At 44.1% G+C, this 19,151-nt stretch overlaps 1 protein-coding gene across 1 annotated transcript in view; it reads right to left on the reverse strand.

Annotated features, from left to right (window-relative positions):
• Nucleotides 1-14,358, reverse strand: part of LOC111147438 (T-box 20) — a 54,217-nt gene extending 39,859 nt beyond the window's left edge. The window contains exons 1-5 of the mRNA XM_022503445.1: nucleotides 14,232-14,358; nucleotides 10,469-10,721; nucleotides 9,267-9,431; nucleotides 5,294-5,402; nucleotides 492-650 (exon numbers count right to left, since the gene is read on the reverse strand). Coding sequence (XP_022359153.1) covers nucleotides 492-650; nucleotides 5,294-5,402; nucleotides 9,267-9,431; nucleotides 10,469-10,721; nucleotides 14,232-14,358 — 813 coding nt within the window. The remainder of the gene's footprint in view (nucleotides 1-491; nucleotides 651-5,293; nucleotides 5,403-9,266; nucleotides 9,432-10,468; nucleotides 10,722-14,231) is intronic.
• Nucleotides 14,359-19,151: the final 4,793 nt, after the last annotated feature.

Raw genomic sequence — 19,151 nt, forward strand, 5'->3', positions numbered from 1 at the left:
CCTTGCATTAGAATTACCTTAAATTACAGCTGAATAAGCTTCACAAAATTTCTGAAGTATCAGTAGTCTGGGTAGTTGCCTGGAATACGTGTGTTAATTTAGCAGAAAAACTGAACCTCTACATTTTGTGAAGCAATGAGTATATGGTTATATACATCATGGGCCTCTACCAGAACAAAAAAAAGGAAACAGGTGATTTTCCCAAGAAGAAAATTTGAGAAGTCAGATGGAGCAGGTCTGGGTGGGAGAATGGGCAACGAACAACTGACCGAGAGTATAAAGATTCTAGAAAAGATGCTATAATACAGACCTTAGTAACCTTGAGTCATGGTCACTCAGTGCGCTTAGAGGTTCTGGGGCTAATATCCAATAGCACTCACCAAAGTGAACTTCGATTTTGAGTACCGGGAGAGCCCTTCTCTCCAAGAAAATGAAAGAAGCTCCTAAATTTTTCCCTTACGTAGGCAATGAATGGTGAATGCTGAACTCACCAGCTGATTCTGGTAGGCAGTAACTGCTGTGAAAACGGTCTCTGGGAAGATGAATGTTCTGAATTCTTCAGACTTTAGATTGAGCAGCGAGGCTGTGTGGTCTTTCTTCTTAATGATGTGCACCCGTGGCTGGTACTTGTGCATTGAGTTCAAAATTATCTATGATGAAGAGATGGGAAGTACTGAATTTTAAGGTCAAAGGCCAAAGTGCAATGAGGCAAAGAAAGAAGCATAAGATCTCAGCTTCAAATTCAAGTTTTAAGATTAGGATATATACCCTTTCCATTCACAAGGCAAACGCTTTCCATCGTTGCTGTGGAGTCACAGTGGTGAAATCACATTTTATCAAAACAACTGTACACAATACAGGTTGTTTCAAGGGTCCTTTCTAAAATGATGAGGGGAAGGGCGCCTGGGATGAGCGCCACATCTTCAGGTTCCCTGCTCAGCCAGAGAGTCCACTTCTCCCTCGCCCTCTGCCCCTCCCCCTGCTTGTGCATGCAGGGGCACATGCCCTTGCTCTCTTTCTGTCCCTGTCAAATTAAAAAACAAAAACACCTTTTTTTAAAAAAATGATGGGAAAAGTCATCTGAAAGATGTTGATTTTTTTTTTTAATCAAGTCTTTAAAATATTTTTTGTTAGTCTGGTTAGACCAAAAGCTGTATGGTCTAAATTTTCTAAAATAAGAACTTGTACATTCTAGGAGGACAGATGCTATTTATGATTGATGGGGGATACGAAGAATTAAGAAAGGCTGTGTGGTATTAGACAGACCTCCTCCGTTAGAGTGCTAAATCTGTTACTCTTTAGCTCCTTCATCTTGAGCCAGCTGATCTCACCTCTTCAACCTTGTTTTCTCCAATGCAAAAACATACCTCACAGAGTTGTAGGATTAGATGATGTAGCCCTTATAAATTACATAGCAAATAGGAAGTGCTCAGCAAACATGAACATTATTGTTATTCTTATTCTTATTTTTTTAAATATTTTATTTATTTATTTGACAGAGAGAGAGATCACAAGTAGGTAGAGAGGCAGGCAGAGAGAGAGAGAGAGAGGAGGAAGCAGGCTCTCTGCCAAGCAGAGAGCCCGATGTGGGGCTCGATCCCAGGACCCTGAGATCATGACCTGAGCCAAAGGCAGAGGCTTAACCCACTGAGCCACCCAGGTGCCCCTTATTCTTATTTCTGACAGCTTCATTGATTCCTGGTTCCCAGTTATAAACCAAACATGAATGACAGTGATGACTAGTGAAAGTTGCCCAATACTTAGAAATCATGATCCTACTTTTGTTAACAAGGCAGTATTTTTCCTGTATCTTTTAAATAAAATACAATGATTTGCCATTATGAAATCTGAGCTATAAAATTCACTTTCAGATATAGAAGTTTTTCCCGTATCTTCCCTCCCGCCACACAGACAGCTACCTACATCTGCAAAACTGGGTTCCATCTTCCTGGGATAATAGCGCTCACACTGTAGGCCCTTCACCCCCAAGGGCCTAGCAGAGAGCCTGGCTCTCAGAGGAGGCATGTGATACACACTGTGGCAGGAGCAGGGTCAATGGCATGCAGTGTTGTTAAAACTAATGGCTCCCATGTTTTCTTGGCTAACATGGGTGTGGTAGATGAGCGTTTTTGCTAGCTGACTTTAACAAAGTTAAATACTAGTCACTGTGGGATGATTAATATAGAATCAGTCTCTCCCTGTGCTGAGATGTAAGCCAACTTAAAGTTACAAAGCATTAACTGGCATTGAATTTTGCACATGCCATCCTTTCATGGTCCCAAACCTGACTAGGAATAACTAAAACAAATGAGAACTTCAAATGAGTTGAAATAGACTTTAAAAAAAAAAAAAAGTCATCTCGTTATATAATGTGTTTATTTCGGGGAGTTCAAGATATTTATGCTTACTCATAAAACTGGAATAAACTCAAAGTGATACAAGTAAACTTCTAACACTGATACAAGGAAAAACCTGGGTATTCATTATATGTTTTATTAATAAATTAGAAAGAATTTTCACACACACACTGAGTCTCAATGGAAAAAGCCCTAATAAATAGGGCTTTAAATAATATCCCCTCTCCCGTATTTATACCCTCCCAAGGTCAATTTCCTTTGGGAAAGAGTGCCAGAGAGACTCAAACCTCAGGCTGAATCTCAGCCCCCAAGGCTCCTTGACTCTCTGCTCAAGACCTCATGGGGCTAAGGAACACTAATAGAGACATCAACTTTGCTTCACTGAAGATATAAATTCCCTGAAGTAAAAAATTTTCCTGTTATAAAATGAAAAGTGCATCTATAAGAAGGGGTTCTTCAGAACTAATTTAAAGAACTTGGCTGAATGACACAGGATCTAAAAATCTTTTCTTGTAGTTTTCAGAACACATTATTTATGGTGACAAAAGGTTATATTAAATAATAAAATTTTAAAGCTAATATGGATATTAACAACCATCTAAGACTAAATAATCTGTCAAGGTCTAATCTTGGCATAATCAGATGAGAACTCAGGGGTCCTAAAATACAGCTTGGTGGTATTTCCACCCAGGAAGTTGATATTAAAAGGAAAACATATTAATTCTGGACAGCTGATCTCAAAATGAATTCTCAAATCTTTCTGGAAAGACCCAAATAGTGCTTCTAAAAGCTTCACACAAGGGCACCTGGGTGGTTCAGTCCATTAAGCATCTGCCTTCGGCTCAGGTCATGATCTCAGGGTCCTGGGTTCAAGCCTCATGTCTGGCTCCCTGCCAGCCTGCTTCTCCCTCTCCCTCTGCTGCTCCTCTGCTTATGCTCTTTGCTCTCTCTCTCACAAAGAAATAAATAAAATCTTAAAAAAACAAACAAACAAACAAAAAACCCCACAAAACTATTCCAGGACTTTCCCAATGTTTTAAAAAATAATAAAATTAAAAATAAATAAATAAAAGCTTCACATATGGAAAATATCACAACTGTAAAAAATTCATTTCTCCCTGCAAAGATTTCAGTGGAGTCAAGAAATTTTAATATGAATGACATTAAGAATGATCTGGCCTGCAGAAAATGTCTCCCTGATAGTTCATCATTTTTAACCTGAAAAAAAATCCATCAATGAAAACGTCTCTTTAAAAAAGCAGAAAAAGACAATTATCCCAACATTCTTGAACATAAAAGTCAATTATCTTTTCCAATATATAAAATAACAAAAACCTATTAACCTATTTGCAACACTGCAACAGTGCCACCAGCAGAGTCATGAGTTAACCTGGTTACTCTGATTTGGTCACAAAAAACGAGGTCTCTTGTGGGCAAATTGGTGGTAGCAATGCCTAAAGGGATTTATTTGGTTCCCAATTTCAATCAAACCATTTGAAACCATTGGCTAGAACTAATTTATATCTACTTATAACCATCCTTTCTGAGAAAAGTTCTGAAACTTCTAAATTGCACAGATCCAATAAAAACAAAAACTTTAGGTAACAAGAGTCGTAATAAAGGGGTAGAGAGAGAATAATGATATGCAAAATATCTAAGCCAAAGGAAGCAACCAGTGAAATGCCAATGTGTTTTCTGGCAAATCAAGGCAAAAAAATAAAGAAAGAGTCCTCTCCTTATCAAAGAGAAGTGTGTAGGGGCGCCTGGGTGGCTCAGAGGGTTAAAGCTTCTGCCTTTGGCTCAGGTCATGATCCCAGGGTCCTGGGACCGAGCCCCACATCAGGCTCTCTGCTCAGCAGGGAGCCTGCTTCCTCCTCTCTCTCTCTCTCTCTCTCTCTGCCTGCTGCTCTGCCTACTTGTGATCTCTGTCTGTCAAATAAATAAATAAAATCTTAAAAAAAAAAAAAGTGTGTAGGGCGCCTGGGTGGCTCAGTGGGTTAAGCCTCTGCCTTCGCCTCAGGTCATGATCTCAGGGTCCTGGGATCGAGCCCTACATCGGGCTCTCTGCTCAGCAGGGAGCCTGCTTCCTCCTCTCTCTCTCTCTGCCTGCCTCTCTGCCTACTTGTGATCTCTCTCTGTCAAATGAATAAATAAAATCTTTTAAAAAAAAAAGTGTGTAAGTCCACAGTTTTCTTAGCATAAAAATCAAACAATTTTTATGTAAATCTTTCTTTTATAACACAGGATAATATCGTTCCTTACAAAGCAATAAACGTGTAAAGGCCTGTGTCAATGGCTATTTGTGCTATTAATTAATGAAATGGGCTCAGAATTCCAATTTCTCTTTTCCCTTATTTTGATGAACATTTTTGACACAAAATGAAATTGTTTTGTTTTTAAGATTTCTCTATGCTTTAATATTCATAAAACTCTACAATAAGCGTAGATAGTGAGTCAATAGCACATCCCCAAATTTATCTGGACATGAAATCCTTTTGCTCTATTGTGTCTCACATGAACAGGCTCTACAAAACACACTCTGGGAAATTCCCAGAGGAGGTGTCAGCCCCGTTTCCTTTATGCCGTGTTATCTAACATACCACTGACAGAAATCAGATGTATAACCCAAGAACTATCATAGCCGCCAGAATGCATATTCCCTTTGTGTAGCTGGTGCAGGTAGTGAAGTAGCTGCAGTCTTGGGAAAATCACAGTGCCGAACGTCCCAGACCCTCTTGCACTGGAACGGTATACAGCATCCCTGTAAGTGGCCTCTTAAGAAGAGTAGTCAGGATTCCCTGAACAGCACAGGAATGTTCTCACAGAATGACTGAGAGATGGAAGATGGGATGGGGAGAGGGAGGAGAAGAAGACGAGACAGAGAACTTCTCCATTCCATCCCAAGGAATCCACATAATCCAAGGCGTGGCACTTACATGGCCATGCTGGTCCAGTTCATTGTTGGTGAGTTTCACCTTTTCAAAAGACACCATCTGCTTGAGTAACTGCTCACCAGTAAAAGGAGAGTCTGGGTGTACATAAAGCCTAAGAAAATTATAAGAGAATATTATTGAGTCATCTTTTAAAAATCTGTTCTTTGTGGGTTATAAAACAGTTTGATTCTAAAGGAATACAAAAACCTCATATAAATGGTGAATTTGACTTGCCCCAGATAATCTCAAATTTAATAATCAAACAGTGTCAAAATAACTTTAAAACATCTAAATATGTTTCTTCATGTACTGACCATCTAAAAGAGGTAATACCTATTGTCGGCTCAGCAAGCCATTTTTAAAAAGGTGCATATTTTTCCATCTATCTAATCAACTATTGGTCTGCTTCAGTAAAATATGAAATTTTATTACCATTGTAGGTATTTTCAAATAAGAGACTAGTTTATACTAATTGTATAATGGGTGCGTAACATAAGTACTGCTAAAGAAATAAGTCAATCGGAGAAAGACTACTATCATATGATCTCCCTAATATGAGGAAGTAGAGATGCAACATGGGGGGATGGGGGGCAGGAAAAGAATAAATGAAACAAGATGGGATCAGAAGGGAGACAAACCCCTAAGAGACTCTGAATGTCACAAAACAAACTGAGGGTGGCAGTGGGGAGGGAGAGGGTGGTGGGGTTATGGACATTGGGGAGGGTATGTGATATGGTGAGTGCTGTGAAGTGTGTAAGCCTGATGACTCACAGACCCGTAGCCCTGGGGCTAATAATACATTATATGTTTATAAAAAAATTTTTAAAAATTTTTTTAAAGTACTGCTAAAAAGCAATGAAGGCATAAAGAACTGAAGAGGAAACAATTCTAGAGAATCCATTCATTTATACTTGAAGATGACTCAGTTTGAAGTTTATCAAAACACGACAAGTAATTTAAATACAGCAGCCTGGCTAACTTTTAATAGTCCACAGATCACGGTCCGTTGCTCCTTTACTACCTTAAATACTACCATTTTCATCTAGTTAAGTGCTCACTAAACGACACTGAAAATAAGCTGGGTAAACCTCAAATTATTCAGTACATTTATTCATAAAGAGCTTATGCAGGGGACACTTTGATGGGAAAAAATGTATTTATCAAGTATTTATCATGTATTGATCAGCTACAAAATGCAAGGCAATCTTTTCCTCATTCACAGTTACATGCAGGCCATCTGTTCTACCAGCAAGGATAACACAAAGTACAACTCTTTGTAAATTCTAATCCTGGTATCCACTCAACATAAGCCTTTCTGAAGTCAGGGAAGATTACAGAATTTGTGAAAGAGAAAGGATAGGACAAATCCTTTTATCCATTTAACAGGTTATTTATATCTCAATTTTTATAGGATCTTCATAATTTTAATTAAACATAAATATTATGGTTTGGGGGAAAGTCAGGGGGAAAAGTCACAAAACTTTTCCCTGCAGTACTTATGGAAAAAAAACCAAGAAGGCTGTGCCATGCTTTGTCACACAGAGGACTAAGAATTAGGTGTCCATGCTGACGTGCTAAAGCCATCAGAAGCAGAGCACCAAAAAGGCACTAGAAATTCCTACCAAACCCATGGAAGAACTTTAAAGGCTTTAGGAGTGGGTTTGTCTGCCTGTTTGTTTTGGAGGTCAAAAGTGTCTTTCAATTTAACTATTCCTTGATGACACACTCATAATATTTTTTCAAGTACACCCCTCCAAGACTAGAACTTTACACATGCAATGGTTTTACCGACCAGCACATCCTACCTACTCCATCAAAAAAGTTTCAAAAATATTTAAACTCCTAGGAGCACATGAAATGTTCCCTCTTTATCAATTCCACATGTGTAATCACGTTAATAAAGTCTAACTCATTTAAATATCAGTTACTTTAAAGACAACGAAATGTCGTATATGAAAACACATTATTTTAGATAATGTTTTGCCCGTTGTTGAGATCAAAATGATATCGTCAAATATTATTTGTTTTGATTAGGAACAACTGACGGTAAACTTCTGTCTGAAATAAGCAAAAAGAACCACAAGGAATTTCCACCATCAATACAAAAATGATCAACTTCGCTATCCCAAACCTTTCCCTTATGGAGCTATGAAATACAGCATTATTTTTAAATAGTAATAAAAAACATTTGTTTAAATTATCTAGCATAACCTATAACACACTAAACATTTTTATCTAATATCAATATAAATAAACTTTAGTAGGATGAATGAAAAAACATGCAGGAAGCCCCTCCTCTCTCAAGTCCCCCAGGACTTAAAATTCCAGCAATAGCTTAAACATGCTTCAGTTAAGATAGTGTATTGGTACGTGCTTTCCTTCTCCAACCAGAGCAGATTAGTAACATAAACAAGGCATGTCATATTTCCAAAGTCATGCTGGCCTGCACCAGTTCCCCAAACCTTCTGATAGGAAGAAAACATATGCTAAGTAAGAGTGATTAACTTCTTAAAGGAGAGACTTTGGGGGAGGAGGGGGAAGGATTTGCTTGTAAAAATAGTTAGGAATCTGCTGAAATACCCCTTCTCTCTTTCTCGTTTAAAAAGATTTTGGAGAGTTTGGAAGGAAGCCTGAGAGAAATGTGAATCAGCTACTAAATAATAAAGAGTAAAAAATACAAATTATAAACTGCCAGAAACTGGTGGATCTTGATCAATTAAAAAAAAGGGGGTATGACATTTTTTAAAAAGTTCTTAGTCTGCTTATTTGTTATTTAATATACTGATTTGGAAGGGGTTGGGAAGATGTCCTTCCTAGTCTCTTGTGGGAATGGAAAACTCTGAGAGGCTTCTTTTAACAAAATCTCTTCTCCAGTGTATTTAGCATACTGTAAGTTCAGTAATATGATTAAATCAGACTAAGTAAGCTTAATATTGCATCTGAACTATTATGTACAAATTGTCTGTGTTGGTTCTGTGCCTTGACTAAAACTCCAGACTAGATACACAGAACCAGCCATAACTTCAAAATTCCTAAATCTATATATGTAAATAAATTCTTTGTTCTGATATGAATTTCCAACCAATTACAAAAATTAGATAATCAGAAAACAACTTAAAAACAGTAAGGTTTGGTTTTAGAACCCTAAATGTAAAGTCTGCTAATATTCTCTGTATTAAAGTATGCAGTTAGGTTCCTATAACTTAAGCTACTACTTTTTGCATAATCTCATACATGCTCTTTTTTTCCCCTAGAAGGCTAATTTGGGTAAAGCAGCAACAATAAAAAACAGCATGTGATTTTTTAAACAGGGTTCTCCTTTCTGAAAAACATTATTACCAATGAATAGCACAAAAATAAACATATATGATCCCTAACATACCTAGTAATGTTTCACGTAAAAGAATAGTAACCTGACATTGAATTACAGGCATCTACTGAAGTTACTATGGAGAAGGGGAAAAAAAGGAGTTAGGTTTTCTTACTTAAAATGTCTGAGTCCTTTATTGGTCAAAAACAACTGCATTTCCCCAAAATGACCTTTATTGTGTGCAGATATAACCATATTACTTAAAAATATTTACTATAAGCAACCCAAATGCACTCTCCTAAAACGGACTTTTAGGGCAACCACTTCCTCATTAGGTGTATTGATTCTGGTATTAAGTAGCCACCTAGAAATGATGGGTGCCAAAAGAAATGGGTCCGGATTTCTAATGAATACTCCAACTGAATTAGGAAAGCACGGAAAGGAATTATGAGAAAGATAAAATTAAAGACAACACTGTCTCTGCAAACTCTGCCTTTCTATTTTGATATTCTGTGAAGTCAGTCCTGGAGCATCCGTGCTAGGAATATTTTCTACCAGAGCTCACCACAGCGAAACCAGTTCTGTTTGAAATGCAACCAACCAGAGACTGTCTGCTCTCAGAGTTAAAACACATTTTGCTCTGCCCGAAAATCTGGAGGCACAAACCTGGCTGGCAGCGGTGGGTCTGCCTTGCCAGCCACCAGCCAGGAGGACCGGTGGTAGGCGTAGCGATACCTCTTGTTGTCCACAGGGACGATGTCCATCAGGACTATGTACTTGGCCTCAGGATCCACGCCTGAAAATGACACTCGGATGGTAGGAAACATCCTCCTGACACAGGGAAACAAAGAGAATCGGCCAGAGCTCACACTGCCCAAGGAGCCCACCGAATTAAAGAGGGAGGTAATACTCCCCTCCCTGGCCCCCAAACCCTTTTTTTGTTTCCACAGAGAAGGGAATTCAGAGACCTTCTTTCTCCCAAGCATAGATAATTTTAGGTGTCACCTTTACAGGAGTCCTCATCGCTAGGTGAAAATACCCATAGGTCTGTATTAGGGGAAATGCTATGTTATATTATCAAGCCTGTTAGGCTCCCAGACCAAAATCTGGAACTGACTGAGTTGCCCAGTCCCCTAGGGCTGCAGGGAGAAAACTTGCTCCAGCAGCAGAAATCTAGGGTGGGGTTTGGTTTCCCGAGACCCTGGGGTACTTCCCAGAATCCAGAGAGCTGGAGTGACCAGGGCTGCAATGGGCCACCGACCTTTAGAGTCTTTGCCCCAGGCCTGGGAAGCCGCCTCTGCCTCGTGGCTTCTGCCCGCTCCCCACCACCCCCCTGCCCAGCTACAGCATCAGGGGGCCCACCTCGCCAGCACTCCATCCTACGCAGAGTGTGGTCGTTTCAAATTTCATTCTTCTGCACAGGTTTTAATTTTAGTTTTTAATGGGAACTGGCGGCTTTTGCAAATTGAGGCCAATAAAAGGGAAGCTACTGCCTCACTCCAAGCACCCAGCAGCCAGCTCTGCATTCCCAGCATGAGTTCCCTCTTCACTCCAGATGCCATCCCCCGAAGCCCCAAGCCCTCTCAGACTGAAGTGTCCCAAGATCCCCACGCCCCTCTCATCAAGGCCGAGGTGGGGTTTTCCACAGCCAGATCCCGAGAAAGCAAATGCTTGGACATCTGTCTCAGCAGTTCTTTCCAAAAGCAAGTCAGGGGAAAGAAGCCCTCATTAAGTGAAGCTTCCTCTAGGTGCTCTGGATTAGTGGGGTTTCACCCAGTTCCTGGGAACACCCTAGGCCACCCAGGGCACCATTCTCACCACCCCACTCCTCACACACCGAGCCTCCCCACCCCCCCCCACCCTGCTACCTGCCCGACTTGGTGATGATCATCTCTGTTCCCAGCTCATGGAATTTGTCCCAGAGCTCCTTGGTCTCCAGACTGCAGGCAATTTTGGCCATTTCCTCACTGGGGATGATGGGGGTGGTGGGGATCAGTGGCTCAGTACACAGAGAGGAGGAGGATGGGCTGCTGCTGCCCCCACCACCAAACTCCCCGTGAGCATCCAGGCTGGTCAGTTCGCCCAGGGGTTGGGCACAGGATGACTTCTCAACAAATTGTTCTGCAGGAAAAGAGAATGGAGGATGACAGCTAACGCTATCAAGCAAAGATACAGGAAGGAAAACAACACAACCAAAATAGGTTCTGGACTTAACTTGGGAAAAGTTAAGTTCGGAAACTCCAGGAAGGCAGTGATAACTCATCTATAAATATGTATCTCTCTATATATCTAGATATATATGTGTATGTGTGTGTATGTATGTGTGTATATGTATGTATGTATGTATGTATATATGTGTGTGTGTGTGTGTGTGTGTGTGTATATATATATATATATATATATATATATATATATATATATCTCCCTAGAGTGACACACCCAGTGCTTGCTTACTGAACCAAATGAGTTCTAGAACTTATAGGTTATTACTACCATTATGAAAGCCACTTTGGGAACTAAAAATGTAAGGAGTGGATAAAGGAAAAGGAGGTGATTATGAAAGATGAAAAGCAAGTATTTCTGTTGTTATCCCTCCCACATTCTAGACTTTGCTTGTGGGATCTGGTGTCAGTCCTGCCTCTCTGACAACCAGGAGAGACTTTTCTCCAGGGAGACCAAGGGAATGAAGAGATCAGCACTTGGACATAAACTTTCCCTTCTGTCCTGAGCCTTCTCTCCATAAGAAAAAAAAAAAAAAATGAAAAGGGGAGGTGAAGTGGAGAAAAGTGGGAATGTGGCTAAAACAAAAACAAACAAACAAAAAAAATTAAGTAACTTCACTTCTCTGCCTGGCTCTCCATTTTCTAGGCTTTGATATGATATGAGTGCATTTTTACAATATCCCTCCCAGCATGAGAGCTTATGAAAGACTCAAACATATCACAGAAGTGAGCTCCCCAGGCCATTTTGGGAACCACTGTGAAACAAATGCTTGAGCAAGTGTGTGTATTTTTCTCTCAAAAAGGTCCTGGAAGTAAGGAAAACAACCCCGACCCCAGGCTAGCAGAGTATTAAAGTAGGAAGAACGCCATCCGCCATCAGGCTGGAATACCACGCCATCAGGCTGGAATACCACGGCCTATGAAGCAAACATTCTCCTCCACAGCTGATAAGGGCCTAGGACTACACCAGTCACTTTGATGGAATACAGGGGGACTTTTGTAATTGTCCCAATTATCTTGCATCCCTTAAAAAAGAAACTACTTGAATCTGCAATGTGAAACTGATCTCTAAACAACGCTGTTCTGGGTACCCTCAAGGAACTGAAACAAGTTCTAAACGTAGGTATACACATATACATGCCATATATCATAGAAAGCATTTTATTTCCCCTTGACTTGGGGCAGACAAGCAGGAAACAGGGAATTTTTTTTAACCTTTTCTTCTCTTACAATAATAATCCAACTCATTGTAACATTTTAAATTAAGGATAACTACATTAATTATCTTAGTCCTATATTCCCAAATTCAAAGAAAGAAAAGTATGCCAGGGCACAGTCTTACTTGCAATGAATATCTTCAAAAACACATTCACATAATGTCTTCATAGGGAATCAACAAGTAGCCTCAGAAATTTTCTTATTTTCTGACAACTGAAAAAGCCAAGTCCCTAAGCTCCAGACTAACGACTGTGGGGGTTGGAAAGTGGAGGAGGAAAATGATACAGAATTGCTTTAACACAATATTATGTGTCAGTTGTATTTCAATAAAAAAAAAAATTAAGAAATGTTGTAGTGGTCTAAAGCAGTTCTTCTAAATAGATTTAGTGTGTTTAAATGGGCAAACATGGGACGCTTTCCAGTCCCCACCCCACAGCTGCTTCAACATCTCTGGTGTTCCAAAGCACCGCATTCTCTCTTAACAGAACCTCTAGGTGTTTCTCTCGCGGGAGTCCTCAGCTTGTTGTGCTCTGGAGAACTGGCCTGTGCAATGGACTAGAATGCCTGCTGGTCCTTTCAGAGCCTGTCTCAAAAGCCCAGGGGAAGGATGGTCATTTTACAGACTATGTGTGTTTGTGGTGCGGGAGAGGTTATGGCTTTATAGCTTAGAGTTTAGATAAAAAGTGAGTATTCTCAGGAAAAGAAACAGAAAAAGAAAGCAATACAGAAATGAGCTGGAAATGGCAAGTTTCCCAGTCTGCTGTCTATAATTCTGACAGGAATTTTAACCCCAAGTGCTCTTTTCCTGTTAGCTACCAAACTGCAGTAAGGGTGTTTATAAAGAATTCAAGAATTTACAAAGAATTCAAACTCCTTCTAAATAGGAGTGGATAATGTTGGGCAGTCTCAGGAATATAACTTTGAAACTGTTGGTTAATATTTCTGTAAACAGTTGCGGGTTTTGTTTCTTGGGTTGTTTCCATATTTTTTCCACAGGCTTGGATTTCGATAGGAGGGCATGTGGGAAGAACCAGGGGAAGGGAGTGAAAAACCTTGGAGGGCAGAATTTTTGACATTATATTTTCTGGAGCTCTTCCGGTTTCCTTTTCCTTGGTTCTAAGCTGCTCTGGGGATTTTAGCTCTTTCTTTTCTCTCGGCCGGACTCTCTTATTTTTCATCTCTAACACTCTATCTTTCATACTAGGATTGTTGTTTCAGATGTGAGATGTTAAAGTATTGGAAAGGACAGAGAAAAAGAAAGAAAACATTGGGGAGAGTTAAAAAAGAAATATTACCCTAAGTTTGCTATTTGATGTTTCTCATCATCTTAGGGCCATCAGATGATCAGGATATAGAATGATTATTTCCCGGGGACCCAAGAAGTGATGATAACACTCCTTTCTCTGTCAGTTATAAAGGGACTCTGAAACATTCAAGCCCAGCAGTTTCTTTCCCACACAGTTCACTTGCGCTCAGGGAACATAATCCTTATTTTCCCTTTACTCTGATCCTAGTGTCTTCTATAAATGGTAAAGGTTGTTAAATAAACAGTATAGCTAAAAGTTGAGGAATTTGGAAAATGGTTACTGGCTAATGTTTTTGCCAACCTCCACTGAAAACGATGTCTCACTGATAAGTCTGGAGCTTCTGTGAAGAAAATTGCTCATGTGGGGAGAACTGGCTTATTCTACAGCACTTGACAGTGGTTTTAAGGAGCTGGTTCTGTTTAATCGATTGAAATAAGAGGAAAAACAAAATTCCACTAGTTTCTCCCGAAGTCGCTAAGAGTCTCCTTGGTATCAAACTGCACACGTAGGTGTACACGCATGGTAAATCCTGTTGAATCTTCAAAGGGGTTAATTATTGTTTATCCCTGTTTGTCCCAACAAAGTTAAACACATTCTCATACAGACGACTTGACAAGGGGATTCTAGACGAATGGGTAGGGAATGGGGCTAGCGCAGAGACAAGACGCGAAACCGGCTGTCCGGGAAGACCCCAAAGAAAATTTGGGCGGAAAAGGAAAGACTCTCCCACCCCTAGCGTCGGGCCCCTGACCCGAGGATCAGAAGCTGCCTCGAGCAGGGAAAGGCAGCCACCCTCGAGAGCCTCCCGCAGGCAGGGGACAGAGGGTCAGACGGATGCGCACGGCGCCCCTGCCCACAGCGGACATTCAGGCAGCCAGACTTACCCAGAGGTTTGATGGTGTTTTCGGTGCCCTCCTTCTCCTTGGAGCCGCCGCTCGACATGAGCGCGGCGATGGAGAAGGCGTTGGCCCGGGAGGAGAGCTGTGGCTTGGGCGACGCTGTGAACTCCATGGCCCCCAGCGTACGGTCCTCGCCACGGACCGGGCCTGCCGAACTGCCTTCCAGCCTCCCCCAGGGGAGACAAAACCCGACACACAGCGCAAAGTTTCCAAGTGCAATCTCAGCGGAGTCGGGAACTCCAGATGAGTCAGCCCCAACCTCCCAAGAGCTCCACACTGGCCTCTGTCCCTCACCGCAAAGCCCTCCAGCCCCACAGACTTCGAACTAGCCGGAGAGGAGAGGGGAGGACCAGCAGCGGGCTCAACCGGGTGCGCGAACACTGGGGCGGTCCGCGAAACCACCGGCTGCGCCGCCGGAAGGTGGAGACGAGCATTGGACGCGCAAAGCCCAGGGGTCTTGCCGCACCTCCACGGCGTCCTTCCTCCCTCCGCGCGCCGGAAACAGCCGGAGCGGCCCAACCTGCAAGAAGGTGGCGACCGGTAGAGCGCGGGTGCGAGGGGGCGAACGCCAACGAGCGCGAGCGAAGGCGTGCGCAGCACGGCGCGGCGGAGAGGACACTGCGCCCGGGCGCTCGCAGCCCGGCGCCTTAATTTGCTGGCGGTAGCTATCCCGGCGGCCCGCAGCCAGTCAGCTCCTTCTCACGTCACCGCTTCCTGATTCCGCCGCCGGGGGCGGGGCCGCGGGCCGGGCTGGGAGGGCGCGCCCCGGGCGCGGTGCCCGCACCGCCTCGCGCCGCTACCCGCCGCAAACCTGGCGCCCGTTCGGAAAAAAGTGTCACCGCCTAGCTACCGCGGATGCCGCTAGCCTCGTCTCCAAGTCCCAGGGCGGAAGGGACGAGCGCGCGGTCGGGAGCGGGTATTTCTGAAGTGACTAGGACGCGGGATTCTGGGAGTGGCCCAGTGCGGGAACCTAGATCAGAGGTAGCCTGGGGGAGTTCCTGCTTCTTCCATTCTTTTTCTTCCCGTTGCTCAAAGTTCCAAAAGAAAGTGGGGAAGCTCTAAGTAGAGCCGGAACCGGTGCCACAGAGCCAGCACCTACTGACCAGATCCTATTCGCGAGTCAGCTCCCAGGGCTGGTCCCCCGCACTCGTTGGGCTCCAAAATAAATCTGTCTGCTTGACAGGGGGACTGGAAAGACGCAGCCCAGTAAAGGACATGCTAAGGGAGGGCTTCGAGCGTTTGGCAAAGGATGCTGCTCTCAGAACCACGGCTTCTGCTACGCACCAGAGCGTCACTTACGCGGGGTTCCTGTTCCCGAAAGGGACTCGGGAAAGTGGGGCCTCCACGAAGGGAAGGCGCGGGGTGGGAGCGGTGCCGGGGGCGCAGCACCCTGCGGGACCACGCGACGCGAGGTGAGAGAGTGCAAGATTTACAGCACCTTAGCTTGGTAGACAAGGGCTCTTCTGCCTTCGCAAACTGAGCTGCGACCAGGACTTCCCACGGCCTTATGGGGGTCGTCCTGTTGGCCCTGTTCAGCTTGAATAACTAAAATTCTCCGAATTCGCAGGGTAATCCGCTTCACTCGGAGCCGTGTAAACTCAGGCTGACACACACACTCAAGTTGTACATGTAAATATTTGCGCTCCTTACCAGCCAGTCGGTCTGGCGATTAGGAGCCTCTTGGTGGGTCTTAACATTTAAAAGAAAGAGAAAACAGCTTCCATTTCCCACCAGCACTTTTCTCTCTTCCCTGCACCCCTGAGGGCCCAGCCTCCTGGAATAAACTTCCAGGGAAAAGCTAAAAAGTTAGAAGCTGAGAACTTTTATGAAAGGGAAATGATGACATATGGGAAAGTCGTAATTTAAGCCACTCTTGCCGATGCGTATCAATAGTTTCTAACAAGGTGCTGCATGCTGGTGACTAAAGGTATTCCGCTATCGGTCTCCAGGTACAAAGTGTGTACGTGCAAATATTTGGGGGAAATTCGTAAAATCATAGGTTTTATTACTGGAAGGGGTTTACACTGTCCAGTAGCCTATCTCCATTTGCTTTTGAGAAGGAAACACCAGGGAGGGCTTGGCAGGGGCACATCTCCTCTCCAGTTCCCCCAGCCAGCTAGAGGCAAACCCCAGCGCCAGACTGGCACTCCAGGCCACCCTCTTGGTCACACGATGGCCCTGCAGTTGTGCCTGCGCTGTTCGCGGGAGATCGAGAGCAGAGCTAATGCCGGCTGAGAGCAGAGGCTCTCAGATTAAACGTTAGGAAGAGCAGAGACTAAGCCAACCGGGTGTGCCTAACCACCAGCTTCCATTCTTGAGCCTTTGGTCTTTTTGCTGTTTTGGAACAACTCAGACCCTCCGCTGTTGTTGAAAATCACTTCACCCCTCCAGCGCAAACCCCATCTCAATGCAACAGTGACATTTCCCTCTTGAATGTAAGGTGCATACTGGTTCCTTTCCAGTCTCCCAGTCTCGGAAAGGGAGATTTCTGACAAAAGGGTTTTTTGTTTGTTTTTTAACTTTTTATCGGAGTGAGGGTGATGTCATGGTTGGTCCAGAGCTTGATATATGCTTCAAAAGGGGTGGCAAAAATCTTTTTGCTGGTTTTAGTTTTCAAGAACTACGGAATTATACCTCAATTTTTAAAACTTGCCATTACACTTCTATGCAGAGAAAACATCGTTTCTTTTCGTAATTATCCTAATGGTTTAGAATGGAATTTGAATAATTTCATGACATGGATATTTCGGGGAAAAATTGGCCCGCGGAGGGGAAAGCTGACTTGCTCCCAATCAGCTTCCACTTCCTTTACCAATTGCTACGGGCCATAGCCCAATTCTGAGTCTCTTGTGGGCAGAACTCCTACTATTCATCCTATTAAAAGGTAAAATAGAAAGCACAAAAAGCTAAATGAGCGCAGAAGCAGGAGGCAAACCAGAGGAATTGAAAAGGCCACTTTAAACAAATCCGGGCGCGAGAGGTGAGCCGTTTGGGGATCCCTAACAAGCTATGCATCTTGCTGGTGTTGAAACCGTGGCAGTAAAATGTGCACTACAACATAATTATCGGGGGGTGGGGGGCACCTCGTTCCTTAGATTTATTGCCTTTGAGAATCAATATGGTGCTATAAAAACGGGGAACCAGTGCTTGGTTGAGAGGTGCTGTCAAAGGGTGATTCAAAGCGGTCCCGAAGCGGAGAGCGCTGAGGTTCTGAGGTCCCTTCAAAACCTCAGTGTTAGCGCGGATAACAGGTAAAGCCACCACAGGGGTTGGAAACAAAGCAATCACATTAACACTTCCCTCCAGGCCTTGCTCCGGCTGACCACAGGCCGGCGGGGGCGCTTTGGGATACGGGAACTCGCAATCCGACTTGGAGAAAGCTTTGAATCTTGACTTTAGAGCGCTTTAGCCCTAAGACTTTGTATAGGTTATCTAAACATCTCAAAGCCTCAGTTTCACTATCTACATTTAAATAGGGCCAATAATTTATTCCTACCTGGAAGAAGGCTCTGTGGATTCATGAGATAACTTGTCCAATACAAGCCCCTAAACCATAGCAAACCTTAACACCGCTGTATGTAAAACATAAGCACAGAATTTTATTATACTTAAATTTCGAACTGCGGCTTCGCGATTGTAGACCTGTATCTCTCGCACACGCTTGTCGAGTTAACTGTAGGGACAGTTTTGGAAGGTGCTCCGAGGAGTGGAGTCACATGGTGATAAGGAGCCTTTCCTTAAACCCCTTTAAATTTTGGAGCCTAAGAATTAAACCTTTTGGTTATACGTCTGAGTTTGGTTATACCGAGTTTGGAGGACTGGAAGATGTCTCCCTATACATTACATACTTTCAAATTCTCGTTTGTAGTCTCCGTAACTCGAAAGTTAGTGGTCCCAGAGACCAGCCCAGGAAGTAATTGGTTTCCCGCTTTTGGCCAATGATTCCTCGCTTAACGAATGCTAACGCAGAACCCTCCGCCGACAGCGGCTGGGACCCGTCGCTGGCTGGTCTCGCTCACCCGCGGGCAACACTAGGAGCCAGAGCGCGCCAGGGCTGCGGGCCGGGGTGCCAGACCCAGAGCGCCGCCGTGCCCCCGAGGGTGGCAGCGGGAGAGAAGGTGAGAAGAGAGACCTGTTTCTGGGCACCCGGGCAGCAACTCGCGAACTTGGCCCGAGATCCCTTCCCAATCCTCCCTTTATCTCTTTCTGGTAAATACTTTAAAAACGACAATAATGGTGCTTTGGGATTCCTAAATTCGGTTTACGGAATAGAAAAGTCCCGAAGCAGCGTGGGGAGGGCGACCGCAGCCCCTCGGAGGCCGCCGCAGCACGTTCCCGGAGAGAGCAGCGCGCGTCCCCGCGCCGGGAAACGGAGCGCGCGGCGAGGCCTCGGATTTCGATCGCTTGACTGGAGGGCTGCGAGTCCCAGCCTTTCCCGGGAGAAGTGCGGGCCTTGGCTCAGACGTACACCCTGGCGGGGTTGCGTTTTCTTGAACTCAGATGGTCCCCTCAAGCGCCCAGCCAGCCCAGGCCCCAAGAACAGGCCTGCAGCATCCAGGCCTTCGGGCCCACCCCGGACGACCCTGGGCCTTAGCGCTCCCGGTGCCCTCGCCTAGTTCCGGCTTTAAGCGCAAGGCAAAGATCCTCTCCTCCAGGGGTGCGGCTGGAGCTTGTCATCTCTTTGGTCCCACGTGGTGTGCATGTGCGTGTGCGCGCTTTTGGTTCTGCACTTCAAACTCGCGCCCGCCGGTGGGACCCAGGAAAGAAATGTCTTGTGTCCTTAGGGAAGGACGTGTCCATCTCCAGGGCCCGTGTCCTCAGGTGGTGAAGGGAAAGGTCCTTTGTGACCCGTGGTTCTGCGACGTTACCCCACCGGACCTGGCTAGCGAAGTCCTGCCACTGGGG

The sequence above is a fragment of the Enhydra lutris genome, unplaced genomic scaffold (genome assembly GCF_002288905.1).
Source record: "Enhydra lutris kenyoni isolate GAN:26980312 unplaced genomic scaffold, ASM228890v2 scaffoldscaffold16, whole genome shotgun sequence".
In the NCBI taxonomy this organism is placed as follows: domain Eukaryota; kingdom Metazoa; phylum Chordata; class Mammalia; order Carnivora; family Mustelidae; genus Enhydra; species Enhydra lutris.